The following is a 17,669-nucleotide window of genomic DNA, read 5'->3' on the forward strand; positions in this document are numbered from 1 at the left end:
ACTGAAGTTCTATAGCCAGTGCGGCTCTTCTGTTTGATTCTGAGCATGCGTGGCACTTTGTGCGTCGGAATTGTCTACACACGATCGGAATTTACGCAAACGGATTTTGTTGTAGGAAAATTTTAGAGCCTGCTCTCAAACTTTGTGTGTCGGAAATTCCAACAATAAGCTCCGATCGCACATTTTCTGTCGGAAAGTCCGATCGTGTGTACAGGGCACAACTCTATCATTATCTACAGTACATAATATCAGCAAAAGATTCAAAGAATATGGAGAAATCTCTATGCGGAAGGGAGGAGGCCGAAACACAATATTGGATGGCGGTGATCTTCAGGCCCTCAGGCGGCACTGCAAAAAAACCAGGCATGATTCTGTAGTGGATATCTCAGCATGGGCTCAGGAATACTTCCAATAAATCACTGTCTGTAACCACAGTTCACCCTGCCATTCATAAATACAAGCTAAAGCTCTATCATGCAAAGAAGAAGCTACATCTGAACATGATCCAGAAACGCCGCCATCTTCTCTGGGCCAAAAGCTCATTTAAATGGTCTGTTGCAAAGTGGAAAACTGTTTAGTGGTCAGACGAATCAAAATTGGACATTCTCTTTGGCAACCATGGGCACCACATCCTCCTGACTAAGGAGAAGTGGGACCTCCTGGCTTGTTATCAGCGCTCAGTTCAGAAGCCTTCATCTCTGATGGTAGGGGGGGGGGCATTAGTATGTATTCAATGAGCAGCTTGTACATCTGGATAGGCACCATTCATGCTGAAAGATATATCCAGGTTTTAGAGCAGCATATGCTTCCATCCAGACCACATCTTTTACAGGGAAGGCCTCACATATTCCAGCAGGACAATGCTAAACCGCATACTGCATCTATGACAACAGTATGGCTTCCTAGTAGAAGAGTCCGGGTGCTTAACTGGCCTGCCTGCAATCCAGACTTTTCACCAATCGGAAATACCGTATTTGGTACATTTTTAAGCAAAAAAAAATACACAAAAAAAGACCCAGGGCTACTGAGCAGTTAGAATCCTCTATCAGGCATGAATGGGACAACATTCTTCTCCCAAAACCAGCAACCGGTTTCTTCAGTTCCCAGACATTTACAGAGTGTTGGTAAAAGAAGAGGGGATGCTACACCGTGCTAATGTTTTAATCATATGTTTTAAACTGAGAAAATGGACCATTTTAGGAAACAAAAAGGTAATTCGGAAATTGATGGCAGCAACATGTCTCAAAAAAGTTGGGGTGGGGCCCTAACTTTTTTGAGACATGTTGCTGCCATCAATTTCCAAATGGTCCATTTTCTCAGTTAAAACATTTGATGTGTTTTCCTATTTCTATTGTTATAGTCATTGACACAGAAGAAGTTTGTAGGATGGGACTTTTCACTGGCTGCATGCTTGTTCTAGGTCACTAACTTTCTAGAAACCGCCTAAGAACCAGCCACTTAAAAAAAAAAAAAAAAAAAAAAAATAGGTAAGCCATGGCATGTCTTATCATTTCAATCCCCAGAGTTTCCCCGAAGATGGCACTTACCGTACGTGTATCTTGTCTCTGTTTTTTTCTCTCCATTTTCTTCATACTCTCTGTGAAAAACATAATATAAAATGTTTACATAAAAGTCTTTGCATAGTTTCAGAAAGCAGAGCCATTTAACCACCTCCCACCCGCCGTAGGGACAACAGACGGGCGCAAGGCGGCTCTCTCGTTCTGGGACGATAATATATGACGTTGCCCCAGTCTCTCCACGCTTGTGCACCAGCAGGGGGAGGGGGGCCATTCGGCTGCGTCCCTGGGACACGGCGCAACCCCCGATCTCGATAAAGAGCCGATGACGCGGCTCTTTACCCATGTGATCAGCTGTGTTCAATCACAGCTGATCACATGTAAACAAGGAAATGCCAGTCACCCTGTGAGAAAAGGAGAGCCGATCAGTAGCATTATCTCACAGGGGAGACTGTACAGATGATCAGGGCACTAACCACCAGTGCAGCCTAAACAGTGCCCACCAGTGATGCCCAGCAGTGCATTTTCTAACAAAAACTAAGAAAAACTTTTTTTTTTTTTTTAATTTTTGGCCCTTTTTTTAATTTATTTTTTTAGCATTCAATAAAAAAACCCAGTGGTGATTAAATGGCACCAGAAGAAAGCTCTATTTGTGTGAAAAGAATTATAACAATTTCATATTGGTACAACGTTGCATGACCGCACAATTGTCATTGTGACAGCGCTGAAAGCTGAAAATTGGCCTGGGCAGGAAGGGGGTAAAAGTGCCCTGTATTGAAGTAGTTAAAGTACAAATAAAGTCTCCTGTATGACAGTCTAAAAGAGTACCAAATCCAGTTACTATGTGATACACAAGCCTCATGAAGTAAATAAAAAACCTCCTTTACCTTCCCTGACTGAGCCAAATCCTCCATCATTTGTGTCTCTCCCGCTCCCCCCTCCCAGGCACTGCAGCTCACAGTCGGAGGTTTTCATTAACCACTTGCCGACCGGCCGCAGTATGGCAGGTCGGCTCTATTGCGCGAAACGACGTGCCTGTATGTCATTTCGTGCAGCAGATAGCGGGGGGGGGTGTACGCACGCACTGATTGGCCAGAGGGGGAGCCAATCAGCGTGTCCGGCAGAAGCGAAGTCCACCAGCCACCTGCGATGGCCCCACAGGGAGGCAGAACAGGGGATCTGACTATGTAAACAAGGCAGATCGCCGTTCTGACAGGGATGGACACAGAGATCTTCTGTCCCTGCTAAGCGGGAACACAGATCTCTGTGTTCCGCCAGTCAGTCCATCCGCCACACAGTTAGAAAAAGCACCTCCTAGGCACACACCTAATCCGTTTGATCACCCCTGGAGTTAACCCTTTCCCTGCCAGTGTCATTAGTACAGTAACAGTGCATATTTTTATCACTGATCAATGTAAAAATGTTACTGGTTCCCAAAAAAGTGTCAAAAGTATCAGTTAGGTGTCCGATCTGTGCGCCGCAATGTCGCGGTCACGCTAAAAAAAACAAAATCGCCACCTAAAAAATCCAAAATTTTGGACAAAATGGGTTGTCCTCAGGACAGGAAGAGAGGAAATCTTCCAATGGGGGCAACCAGGGATTCCCTCAATTTGGAGGGATTTTTTTCTCACTTCCTGTGGCCGTTGGAGAGAAAGTAAAGTGAAATCTCCCTAAATGGGAGACAGATAGCAAAAATAAACCTTACAGGGGTTATAACCCTCTCTTAGGCCCCTTTCACTGGATCGATTCCCCGCTGAGCAAGCCGAGTCCTTCAAAACGGACAGCCCCGTGTGAAAGGACCCTCTTACTTTAGCCAAAATGAAAAAAAAAAAAAAAAAAAAAAAAGTTTTTCTCCTTTAGTTATACTTTAAGGTGGTTTATATGATACATATTTAGTCATCACCTGATGCTGGTCACATAGCATCCCAACTCCCTATATCTGCATATTCACTTCAGAGCTGTGTGCCTGCAGTCTGTTTGTTTCCTCAGGCTGGGTTCAGCGCATGAGTTTGTTTAATTTTGGGATAACAAGCTTTTAACCCTTACAGCGTGGGAGAGAACCCCACGGCGAGGGTAGATTGCTTTAAATTTTCTTTAAAGCAATATTAACCGCTTCCATACCGGGCCAATTCCTCTCCTACATGTACGAATCGTAATTTTTTTGCTAGAAAATTATTCAGAACCCTCAAGACCCTAGGGAAAAAAATGGCGGTCGTTGCAACTTTTTATGTCACACGGTATTTGCACAGCAATTTTTCAAACGCCTTTCATGAACTGAAAAAAAATATGTTTAATGAATTAAAAAAAAAAAAAAAAAAAACCACACACTAAAGTTAGCCCAATTTTTTTGTTTAATGTGAAAGATGTTACACCGAGTAAATAGATACCCAACATGTCACGCTTCAAAATTGCGCCAAAACTAAAAACTAGCATCCCTTATTCTCACACATTTCCCTTCACAGAGAGAATATCACAGGGTTTGTCTCTTACTTGGACTCCTCGTGCTCCACCCACTGGAACATCTCCACCTGGCGCTTCAGTTTCACGCATTGTACGGAAACCCCGTAGTTTGGGTCAAACAGCGGCTGCAATTGGACAAAAGCTGATTATTTATAAAAACGTACAGAGAAAAGAACATCAGATCAGGAAATGTCAAATCCTAAATTCGTTTTTGTGTCCAGGATTTTTTTCTAAGTAAAAGAGAGCAGCTTCCGGGACATCTCAGGTCTTCAAAAACTATATTATAAATTGTGAGAAGAAGAACAAAGCTGGACTCCAGGTGTCCGGTGGATTGTGTCTGGGGACTCTAGAAAACATTTCAAAGCAGAATTCCCACCACACAGCTAATACAAAGCTATAATAAATATAAAAAGGATACATACAGTATGTCACAAAAGTGAGCACACCCCTCACATTTTTGTAAATATAATAGTAACACTGAATGACACTTTGCTACAATGTATAGTAGTGAGTGTACAGCTTGTATAACAGTGTAAATTTGCTGTCCCCTTAAAGTAACTCAACACACAGCCATTAATGTCTAAACCACTGGCAACAAAAGTGAGTACACCCCTAAGTGAAAATGTCCAAATTGGGACCAATTAGTCATTTTCCTCCCCGGTGTCATGTGACTCGTTAGTGTTACAAGGTCTCAGGTGTGAATGGGGAGCAGGTGTGTTAAATTTGGTGTTATCGCTCTCACTCTCTCATACTGGTCACTGGAAGTTCAACACGGCACCTCATGGCAAAGAACTCTCTGAGGATCTGAAATAAAGAATTGTTGCTCTACATAAAGATGACCCAGGCTATAAGAAGATTGCCAAGACCCTGAAACTGAGCTGCAGCACGGTGGCCAAGACCATACAGTGGTTTAACAGGACAGGTTCCACTCAGAACAGGCCTCGCCATCGTCCACCAAAGAAGTTGAGTGCACGTGCTCAACGTCATATCCAGAGGTTGTCTTTGGGAAATAGACGTATGAGTGCTGCCAGCATTGCTGCAGAGGTTGAAGGGGTGGGGGGGTCAGCCTGTCAGTGCTCAGACCATACGCTGCACACTGCATCAAATTGGTCAGCATGGCTGTCGTCCCAGAAGGAAGCCTCTTTTAAAGGTGATGCACAAGAAAGCCCGCAAACAGTTTGCTGAAGACAAGCAGACTAAGAACATGGATTACTGGTACCATGTCCTGTGGTCTGATGAGACCAAGATAAACTTATTTGGTTCAGATGGTGACAAGCGTGTGTGGTGGCAACCAGGTGAGGAGTACAAAGACAAGTGTGTCTTGCCTACAGTCAAGCATGGTGGTGGGGGTGTCATGGTCTGGGGCTGCATGAGTGCTGCCGGCACTGGGGAGCTACAGATCATTGAGGGTACCATGAATGTCAACATGTACTGTGACATACTGAAGCAGAGCATGATCCCCTCCCTTCAGAGACTGGGCCGCAGGGCAGTATTCCAACATGATAACGACCCCAAACACACCTCCAAGATGACCACTGCCTTGTTAAAGAAGCTGAGGGTAAAGGTGATGGACTGGCCAAGCATGTCTCCAGACCTAAACCCTATTGAGCATCTGTGGGGCATCCTCAATCAGAAGGTGGAGGAGCACAAGGTCTCTAACATCCACCAGCTTCATAATGTTGTCATGGAGGAGGGGAAGAGGACTCCAGTGACAACCTGTGAAGCTCTGGTGACCTCCATGCCCAAGAAGGTTAAGGCAGTGCTGGAAAATAATGGTGGCCACACAAAATATTGACACTTTGGGCCCAATTTGGACATTTTCACTTAGGGGTGTACTCACTTTTGTTGCCAGCGGTTTAGACATTAATGGCTGTGTGTTGAGTTATTTTGAGGGGACAGCAAATTGACACTGTTATACAAGCTGTACACTCACTACTTTACATTGTAGCAAAGTGTCATTTCTTCAGTGTTGTCACATGAAAAGATAGAAGAAAATAATATTTTCAAAAATGTGAGGGGTGTACTCACTTTTGTGAGATACTCTACATACCCTTGTGGAGGGTCGTATTTACCTGCACAAGAATGCAAAGGTGTTCCATGCATCCCCACTCATGTCAACTGGGATGCACGGACACTGCCACTGCCTAATCTGAAATTAATGCAGGTGCGGGTGCACAGCCATGGAACAGCTGTAGAACCCCATGGTCAAAGTTGTATTAAAGCTTTGTTTTTTATATTTAAAAAATAACAAACATGTTATACTTACCGCACTCTCTCCTCATTGGCTCACTGGCTGTGATCGACAGCAGTGGAAGCCAATTGGGCTCCTTCTGCTGTCTCAGTCAATGAGCACCAGCTGAGGCTATCGTGAACATCTCTGGATTGCAAAGGGCTAAGGTGAGTATTGGGGTGCTGGGGGGGGGGAGGGGGGCTGCACACTGAAGGTTTTTTTACCTTCATGCAAAAAACCTTCAGCCTTTACAAACACTTTAACTCCCCTCCATAGGGGTATGCTTATGTACGCCCCACGTGAAGAAGGCCTCATTTGCCAGTGGTTCTCAACTGAGACCAGAGCCTGTTAATTTCTTCAAAAACCTTCCATGCCCCAAAAGCAAAAAGAAAAAACAAAAAAAACAAAAACTCATGCAATAAAGAGTATGGGAATAAAAAATATGTATTAAAATTCCGGAAGGCTCTGGATGAGGCTGGGTGTTACTGTGAGGGGGATGGAGGATCTGATGGGGTTAGGGGACTCTGCAGCAGCTTTGGTGGCCCTGAAGTAGGATGAGGCTTCTTATAGGGGATGGGGTCCATGGAGGAGGATGGGGGTCTATCCAGGAGGCTGGTGATTTTTTTTGTCTTTTTTTTTTTTTAGGGGCAATGTGTAGGACACTGTTGGGGGCACTGTGGTGGGGCTGAAGGCCGTTTAGCAGCAAGCTATGGGGCATTGCGGAGGACCAAGGGGCACTGTGGGAGGTTGGCAGGCAACGTGGGGACTGAGGAGTCTTAAGAGAGTCTGGGGGTGCTCTGGGCCACCATGAAAGGTTGAAGGGACTGTGGGAAGTTGGGGGGATCTGCAGCTAGCTGGAGGGCCAAGAGGAATGAGACAATGGGGCCACGCCTTTGTTCTGTTTACTCAGTCTTGTGGTCCAGGCACCTGTGCCAAATAGTGATCTCACTTTTCTCCCCTGCAGCCCAAACCTTTGACAAGAAAAGAATGTGGGGGGGGGGGGGGGGAGCGGTGACATGCTTATTAAAATACTAGTTGCCTGGCTGTTATATGGATCAAGGCAACTAGCATTTTCTGAGGACCTGAGAAAATCTATTTCTCTTAGCGCAGGTTTCCTTTAAAGATCAATGTTTAGAAACCCGTATCTCCACTCTCTTCTTCTCAAAGGACTTTTATTCCAGATTTCAGTCTCCTGGACCCGATGACTCATCAGCGCCAACGCCCCTCGTGTCTGACAGCCTTCCAACATTGCAAATTCATCACGTCACACGTATTTTAGGAGGTTTATACAACAATTTATAGGAGTAAAGCTTGTCCGAGCACCAAGATAAAAACGTGTTATTAAACCCTCAATGCAGAATATACAATGTAGTGGAATCATTTATATAGGTGCCGGTTTTCAATCCCCTTTTTGTGTGCAGCCTGCATTTGCACCATTAGGCCTGATCCACACCTATGCATTTTTTATGCATTTTTTTAGTACTTTTTGCAGATTTGCCTGCAGAACGTGCTCCATAGGGAACCACGTTGAAATGGACTGTAGTGCAAATCTGCAAAATGCAAAAAGCACTAAAAATGCCATAGGTGTGAATTGGGCCTTAGGGGCCCTTTCACACTGATACGTTTTTTTCTGCGTCTTTATCTTGCAAGAAACCTCTAGGAAAAGTCCTGCATGCTGCATCTTTGGTGCGTTTTTGTAAAACGCACAGAAAAAAAAATTGAAATGAATGGAAATCGCTGTAAAAGCGAGGTAAAAAGAACACACTGCGATTTGCATTTTTGGTGCGTTTTTTGAGTCACATGTCCATTTTATACAGGTGCAGGCAACCCAAAAAAAAATACACTAGATACGCACAGGAAACTAGAGGTGCACCAAATGGAAATTTTGGTGCCGAAACCGAAAATGCAGGATGCACTTGGCCAAAAAACGAAAACGACAGTTATTAAAATTATATATATATATATATATATATATATATATATATATATATATATATATATATATATATATATATACACATACATACACACAAATATACATGATAGATAGATAGATAGACACATATACATTATATATAGATAGAGAACACACACACATACATACATTATAGCGCAAGAAAAGCTCAAGCAGAATGCCTTTAAATTCTATGTATGTCTTCAAACTGGTCTGCTGTGCTTCCGTTGTAATGTTAAAAATCCTGCTTGCTGCATTTTTGGTCAGAAAAAAAAAAAAAAAATAAAAAAAAAAAACACACTTCCTCATTGAAATGCATTAAAAAATGCAGCAAGAACGCATTGATAACGCACCCGTGTTATGTTTTTGATGCGGTTTTTGTCACATGATCTATAAAATTTAAAAAAAAACAAACAAAACAAAAAAAAACACTCCATAGGCACAGTAAGATCGAGGTACTATCACTGCAAAATCGCATGCGTTTTCAGTACCTTTTTCTCTTATTGGCAAAATGCCGATAACTCTATTTTCGCTCGATATGTTTTGGCCGCTGAAATTTCGGTGCATATCGCATCTGAAACACAGCAAAAATCTCACATGCTTTTTACTGTGACTTTGCTACATAGCGGCCCAAGGCGGTCTTCACACTGGAGGAGTTTTTCAAGCACTTCAGCGTTCAACACCAAAGTGCCTGAAAGCCAAGATCCTTATTATGCGCCGGCTCTCTTGTGTTTAGCGCCCTGGTGCCCAACCTGCGGAGACACTCGGGAACGGAGTGTCTCCAAGTGTCACTGGCGCCCCCGCACCTCTGGCCAAAAGCAGTACTGCACACCCAGAGGCTTGAATCCTGCTCGTCTTTGAAGACAACACTCGCAAACCGAAAGCAGTGGCAGGGGTGCTTACAATGATCAGATTTTATTTAAAAAGGTTTGGCTTCACATTTGTTAATGTATCTAAATCTGTTAGTACATCTAACACTCCCCCCCACCTCCCAGGCTGACAATGCTGCTGTTCAAAGGTACCCCCCTTGCGCTCCATCCAGAGTGGGGGCACGCTAATACAGAAGGTGTGTTACTGGCCAGATCACCAGGTGAAAAAAAGACAAAAAAAAAAAGTGAAAAGAAAAACTAATGTAGCCACCACATCTAATGATTGGTAAGCTGTAATATATTACATTTTTGGTTTTGGGTTTAATACCGCTTTAATGAAACCACTACTGCCGCTTGGTCTTCACAGCATTCGTACTTACAGTAGATGTCTGAAGAACTCCAGATACATGGAGTAACTTTGCCTCATTCATGGGGTCTATTCTTTGGATGTTCCCGATCGTCAGTACAACAGACAGGCCCTCGTCCAGGGATTTCGCCGTTTGCACCGCTCGACCCTGCAAGAAGACATTGGAAAAGTGACTGTGTGAGGACATCAATGCTGCAAACAAGACTTGGTGAAAATACTCACATGGGTGCAACAAAAAATACATTCCTCCATCCAAAAAAACACTGAAGGAATTAAAGTGTTACTAAACCCAGGACTCTGCATTCACTATATCTGATCTCCCTCAGTACACAGAACATGGAAATACAATTATTTTAGTAAATATAAACTGCTAAATCCCTTTTCTCATCAGCAGTATATGGCAGTCTTGTGACTTCTATACACAGTCTGAGAAACTTTTGTTACTGATATTGCTATACCTGATCATTCGATACAATGGATCTCCCCGGGATCATTCCATACAATGGATCTCCCCGGGATCATTCGATACAATGGATCTCCCCGGGATCATTCGATACAATGGATCTCCCCGGGATCATTCGATACAATGGATCTCCCCGGGATCATTCGATACAATGGATCTCCCCGGGATCATTCCATACAATGGATCTCCCCGGGATCATTCGATACAATGGATCTCCCCGGGATCATTCGATACAATGGATCTCCCCGGGATCATTCGATACAATGGATCTCCCCGGGATCATTCGATACAATGGATCTCCCCGGGATCATTCGATACAATGAATCTCCCCGGGATCATTCCATACAATGGATCTCCCCGGGATCATTCCATACAATGGATCTCCCCGGGATCATTCCATACAATGGATCTCCCCGGGATCATTCCATACAATGGACCCCCCCGGGATCATTCCATACAATGGACCCCCCCGGGATCATTCCATACAATGGATCTCCCCGGGATCATTCCATACAATGGATCTCCCCAGGATCATTCCATACAATGGATCTCCCCGGGATCATTCCATACAATGGACCCCCCCGGGATCATTCGATACAATGGATCTCCCCGGGATCATTCCATACAATGGATCTCCCCGGGATCATTCCATACAATGGACCCCCCCGGGATCATTCCATACAATGGACCCCCCCGGGATCATTCGATACAATGGATCTCCCCGGGATCATTCCATACAATGGATCTCCCCAGGATCATTCCATACAATGGATCTCCCCGGGATCATTCCATACAATGGATCTCCCCGGGATCATTCCATACAATGAATCTCCCCGGGATCATTAGATACAATGGATCTCCCTGGGATCATTCCATACAATGGATCTCCCCGGGATCATTCCATACAATGGATCTCCCCGGGATCATTAGATACAATGGATCTTCCCGGGATCATTAGATACAATGGATCTCCCCGGGATCATTCCATACAATGGATCTCCCCGGGATCATTCGATACAATGGATCTCCCCGGGATCATTCGATACAATGGATCTCCCCGGGATCATTCCATACAATGGATCTCCCCGAGATCATTCGATACAATGGTTCTCCCCGGGATCATTCCATACAATGGATCTCCCCGGGATCATTCCATACAATGGATCTCCCCGGGATCATTCCATACAATGGATCTCCCCGGGATCATTCCATACAATGGTTCTCCCCGGGATCATTCCATACAATGGTTCTCCCCGGGATCATTCGATACAATGGATCTCCCCGGGATCATTCCATACAATGGATCTCCCCGGGATCATTCCATACAATGGATCTCCCCGGGATCATTCCATACAATGGATCTCACCGGGATCATTCCATACAATGGTTCTCCCCGGGATCATTCCATACAATGGATCTCCCCGGGATCATTCCATACAATGGATCTCCCCGGGATCATTAGATACAATGGATCTCCCCGGGATCATTCCATACAATGGATCTCCCCGGGATCATTCCATACAATGGATCTCCCCGGGATCATTCCATACAATGGTTCTCCCCGGGATCATTCCATACAATGGATCTCCCCGGGATCATTAGATACAATGGATCTCCCCGGGATCATTCCATACAATGGATCTCCCCGGGATCATTCCATACAATGGATCTCCCCGGGATCATTCCATACAATGGTTCTCCCCGGGATCATTCCATACAATGGTTCTCCCCGGGATCATTCGATACAATGGATCTCCCCGGGATCATTCCATACAATGGATCTCCCCGGGATCATTCCATACAATGGATCTCCCCGGGATCATTCCATACAATGGATCTCACCGGGATCATTCCATACAATGGTTCTCCCCGGGATCATTCCATACAATGGATCTCCCCGGGATCATTCCATACAATGGATCTCCCCGGGATCATTAGATACAATGGATCTCCCCGGGATCATTCTATACAATGGATCTCCCCGGGATCATTACATACAATGGATCTCCCCGAAATATGATATGATCTGTGCTTCATTAGCTTCAATGGAGGGCACGTGAGACATAAGGGGCCTAAATGACCCCCGATGTCTCATCAAATAGAACCTATCACAGAAAAATAAATAAATCACATAGGGGACGTTTTGGTTCCCTATGTGGTAGTAAATAAAATGTATACTATATATTGTCACGTACGTAGGAGTGAGATCAGTATTCCTAGGACAATTCATCACAGTTATCTCTAAGCTGATGATCTGTGGGGGCTTTTAAAGCATCACCTATGGAAAATATAAGGTACTAAAATGCGTCTCTGTTTCTTGGGCGCGTGCAATTTTCAGGTCACACTAAACAATATCTTTCAGAAACAATTCACATACACCCGCTACTTAATGGCCCTGTGATCTATTTTTCTGCCTTTTTGCCCATGGCCCTCGTTTATCCAAGTGAAATAAGAACGGTCTGGGCTGCGAAACTGCAGCCAATCAGATCCCCTCTGTTCAGCCCAGGAGAGTATTATAGGATGATGGATGGAAGGAGGCAGACTGTACAGTCCTCAGGTATGGGGGGGGGGGGGGTCTCACCTCATTAGAGAAGAGAAGGTAGAAGGACAGACAGAAGGAGATCAGGCCGATCCCCATCCCCCCGGCCGTGTCGCCAAGACGCTCCAGGAATCCCGACTTCGGCTCCGTCCTCACGGTGGTGTGTTGTTCCCTCATCGTATCTGTGTACTGAGAACACCAACAACAGGAAGTCAGCGGAGCCCCCCTATAACATGACCAGCAAAGACTATGGAGGAGGTGTGATAGACCACACTGACCAATCAGAGTTCACCGGGCTGAAGATAGACACAGTACATAGGGCAGGGATAGGACAGTATAGTACATGGGGGGAGAGGTATGACAGTATAGTACATAAGTCAGACATATGGTAGTATAGTACCTAGAGCTGCACAATTCTGGCCAAAATGAGAATCACAATTTTTTTGCTTAGAATAAAAAGATCACGATTCTCGCGACGTAAAATCTTTCACATTATACAAAAAAAAAAAAAATTGGGCTAACTTTACTGTTTTTTTTTTTTTTTTAATTCATTAAAGTAATTTTTTCCAAAAAAAAATTGCATTTGAAAGACCGCTGCGCAAATACAGTGTGACATAAAATATTGCAACAACCACCATTTTATTCTCTAGGGTCTCTACTAAAAAATATATATATAATGTTTGTAATTTTCTAGCAAAAAAAAATGATTTTAACTTGAAACCAACAAATGTCAGAAAAAGGTTTAGTGTTTAAGTGGTTAAACTTTCCTCATTTACACACTGAAGTCTATTCCATTGACAAATTATTACAATGTTTATACTTAAGTTCCAATGCTAAAGAATGTTGTGATTCTTTGCAGAATGCCCAGTTTTTTTTCTTCTTCTTCCTTTCTTTTGATGGCCGTGGAGAGAATTCTTTGCATAGCAAGAATCGTGAGAAACACTTTTGTCAAGATCGCAACGGGTAAAAAAATAGCGATAGCGATTCTTGGCGATTAATCGTGCAGCTCTAGTACATAGGGTACATATAGTACAGTATAGGACAGAGATACATCTGGTAGTATAGTAGATAGGACAGAGATACATATGGTAGTATAGTAGACAGGGAGGAGATAAGACAGTATAGTACATAGGACAGAGATACATATGGTAGTATAGTAGACAGGGAGGAGATAGGACAGTATAGTACATAGGACATAGATACCTATGGTAGTATAGTAGACAGGGAGGAGATAGGACAGTATAGTACATAGGACAGAGATACATATGGTAGTATAGTAGACAGGGAGGAGATAGGACAGTATAGTACATAGGACAGAGATACATATGGTAGTATAGTAGACAGGGAGGAGATAGGACAGTATAGTACATAGGACAGAGATACATATGATAGTATAGTAGACAGGGAGGAGATAAGACAGTATAGTACATAGGACAGAGATACATATGGTAGTATAGTAGACAGGGAGGAGATAGGACAGTATAGTACATAGGACAGAGATACATATGGTAGTATAGTAGACAGGGAGGAGATAGGACAGTATAGTACATAGGACAGAGATACATATGGTAGTATAGTAGACAGGGAGGAGATAGGACAGTATAGTACATAGGACAGAGATATATATGATAGTATAGTAGACAGGGAGGAGATAGGACAGTATAGTACATAGGACATAGATACCTATGGTAGTATAGTAGACAGGGAGGAGATAAGACAGTATAGTACATAGGACAGAGATACCTATGGTAGTATAGTAGACAGGGAGGAGATAGGACAGTATAGTACATAGGACAGAGATACATATGGTAGTATAGTAGACAGGGAGGAGATAGGACAGTATAGTACATAGGACAGAGATACATATGATAGTATAGTACACAGGGAGGAGATAGGACAGTATAGTACATAGGACAGAGATACATATGATAGTATAGTAGACAGGGAGGAGATAGGACAGTATAGTACATAGGACATAGATACCTATGGTAGTATAGTAGACAGGGAGGAGATAAGACAGTATAGTACATAGGACAGAGATACCTATGGTAGTATAGTAGACAGGGAGGAGATAGGACAGTATAGTACATAGGACAGAGATACCTATGGTAGTATAGTAGACAGGGAGGAGATAAGACAGTATAGTACATAGGACAGAGATACCTATGGTAGTATAGTAGACAGGGAGGAGATAGGACAGTATAGTACATAGGACAGAGATACATATGATAGTATAGTAGACAGGGAGGAGATAGGACAGTATAGTACATAGGACAGAGATACATATGGTAGTATAGTAGACAGGGAGGAGATAGGACAGTATAGTACATAGGACAGAGATACATATGATAGTATAGTAGACAGGGAGGAGATAGGACAGTATAGTACATAGGACAGAGATACATATGATAGTATAGTAGACAGGGAGGAGATAGGACAGTATAGTACATAGGACAGAGATACATATGATAGTATAGTAGACAGGGAGGAGATAGGACAGTATAGTACATAGGACAGAGATACATATGGTAGTATAGTAGACAGGGAGGAGATAGGACAGTATAGTACATAGGACAGAGATACATATGATAGTATAGTAGACAGGGAGGAGATAGGACAGTATAGTACATAGGACAGAGATACATATGATAGTATAGTACACAGGGAGGAGATAGGACAGTATAGTACATAGGACAGAGATACCTATGGTAGTATAGTAGACAGGGAGGAGATAGGACAGTATAGTACATAGGACATAGATACCTATGGTAGTATAGTAGACAGGGAGGAGATAAGACAGTATAGTACATAGGACAGAGATACCTATGGTAGTATAGTAGACAGGGAGGAGATAAGACAGTTTAGTATAGGAGTGCACCGCTCCAAAGTAATCACCTCTCCTGAGGTCAGCTGTCTCCTCAATCAGGCGGGGTGCTGGTTCTGTTTGCAACAGAGATAATGGAAGAAATGGAACGCTGGATAGCCGCCTCCAAAAAAGTTCACCTTTATTAAAAAAAAGGATATCAAAGCATCACAGGGCAATACAGACTGACTGCACAGCTGCTGACGCGTTTCACACCCGATACGGTGCTTAGTCATAGCTAGAGTGCTAAAGATACATACAGAGATATATACACCAAACAAAATGATTAAACATATCATTAAACAAATGAGTAAATCTTGTGTGTCATTAGATCCCAATGGGAAACACACCTGTGGCCACTTAAAGTTCAGGAAATGTTTCCATTGGGTGAAGAGGAGAGAGAGGAAAAGAAGATCCCCCTCCCTTCACCCAACAAAAATACCACATAAAGAAAGTGATAATGACGGTAAATATCTAGTGTGAAAAGAAAGAAAAGGAGACAACAAGTGCGATGTGTTAGAAAAATGACACAAAATAAAAATATAAAACCATAACATATGTATTAAAAAAAACTCGGCATAAACCAGCATATGCACCGGGGGGGGGGGGGGACAAAGTTATATGTCACCCGGGTATCACTGCCGGTGAGTGCCGCTCAAAGACCATATCCAATCCGCTAACCGATGATCACAATGCTTTCAGACACATAAATACATATTAAAGCTGCCATAAAATATAACAAACCTGTGACTTATGGAAATGTATAAAAGGCAAATATTCTCATATATATAAAATATTTTCAATCCAATATTGTCCTATTGAATAAACATTAAACATACCCCTATGCGATTATACAGAGTATAACAGTTTAGTACATAGGACAATCTCCTCCATGTGTACTATACTACCATATGTATCTCTTTCCTATGTACTATACTGTCCTATATCTACCCTATGTACTATACTACTACTATATGACTGTCCTATCTCCTCCCTATGTACTATACTACCACTATATGACTGTCCTATCTCCTATGTACTATACTACCACTATATAACTGTCCTATGTACTATACTGGCCTAGCTCCTCCCTGTGTACTATACTACCACTATATGACTGTCCTATGTACTATACTGTCATATAGTAGTAGTATAGTACATAGGGAGGAGATAGGACAGTATAGTACATAGGACAGTCATATAGTGGTAGGAAATACATAGGAAAGAGATACCTATGGTAGTATAGTACACATGGAGGAGATTGTCCTATGTACTATACTGTCCTATATCTACCCTATGTAATAAACTACCACTATATGACTGTCTTATGCTCTATACTGTCCTGTCATAAAGTGGTAGTATAGTACATAGGGTAGATATAGGACAGTATAGTACATAGGACAGAGATATGTATGGTACATAAGGTGGAGATAGGACAGTATAGTGCATAGGACAGTCATATAGTAGTAGTATAGTACATAGGGTAGAAATAGGACAGTATAGTACATAGGACAGGGGTCTCCAAACTATGACCCTCCAGGTGTTCAGGAACTACAATACCCATCATGCCTAGTCATGTCAGTGAATGTCAGAGTTTTACAATGCCTCATGAGATGTGTAGTTCTGCAACAGCTGGAGGGCCGTAGTTTGGAGATCCCTGACATAGGACATTGACACATATGGTAGTATAGTACATAGGGAGGAGATAGGCCAGTACAGTACATAGGGTAGATATATAATGGTAGTATAGTACATAGGGTAGACATCATGGGAGTATAGTACATAGGACAGACATATAGTGGTAGTATAGACTGTATAGTACATAGGGTAGATATATAATGGTAGTATAGTACATAGGGTAGACATATAATGGTAGTATAGACTGTATAGTACATAGGGTAGATATATAATGGTAGTATAGTACATAGGGAGGAGATTGGACAGTATAGTACATAGGGTAGATATATAGCGGTAGTATAGTACATAGGACAGACATATAGTATATGTATGGTAGTATAGTACATAGGGTAGATATATAATGGTAGTATAGTAGATAAGACATATAAATGGAAAGCAGACAGACATGTGGTGACAGATGGACACACAGCAGTCTCTGTAGCAGAAAAGCCCCCTCCCCCGTCTAGACACACACATGCCATGCTGGGAGTTGTAGTCCCTCAGCCCCCTCACTTACACTCCTGGTTGTGCACACCTTCCCCTCCCCCTCTCCTGATTTTCACAACTTGATACAAAGTTTCCTCCCGGTCAGGATGTTGTGCGCATGCGCAGTGTGTCCTCCTGGCAGAGAATGAAGGTTCCTCCCTGACCACAGCTGGAGCTACAACCGTCCCCGCCCTTCCCTGTGTATGACCAGTGTAGCAACCACACAAAACAGACCGACAACATT

General features: G+C 43.1%; 1 protein-coding gene across 2 annotated transcripts in view; it reads right to left on the reverse strand.

The window, feature by feature from the left end:
• Window positions 1–17,669, reverse strand: part of TMEM43 (transmembrane protein 43) — a 38,982-nt gene that overhangs the window by 21,193 nt on the left and 120 nt on the right. Inside the window, exons 1-6 of one of the 2 annotated variants that reach the window (XM_073591773.1) lie at window positions 17,457–17,665; window positions 15,295–15,402; window positions 12,442–12,588; window positions 9,411–9,545; window positions 4,008–4,102; window positions 1,548–1,597 (exon numbers count right to left, since the gene is read on the reverse strand). In XM_073591773.1, coding sequence (XP_073447874.1) covers window positions 1,548–1,597; window positions 4,008–4,102; window positions 9,411–9,545; window positions 12,442–12,576 — 415 coding nt within the window. In that variant the 5' untranslated portion in view covers window positions 12,577–12,588; window positions 15,295–15,402; window positions 17,457–17,665. Of the gene's footprint in view, window positions 1–1,547; window positions 1,598–4,007; window positions 4,103–9,410; window positions 9,546–12,441; window positions 12,589–15,294; window positions 15,403–17,456; window positions 17,666–17,669 lie in introns of those variants that run through there. The other variant, XM_073591774.1, reaches the window with a different exon arrangement.

The sequence above is a fragment of the Aquarana catesbeiana genome, linkage group LG07 (assembly GCF_042186555.1).
Source record: "Aquarana catesbeiana isolate 2022-GZ linkage group LG07, ASM4218655v1, whole genome shotgun sequence".
NCBI classification, from domain to species: Eukaryota; Metazoa; Chordata; class Amphibia; order Anura; family Ranidae; genus Aquarana; species Aquarana catesbeiana.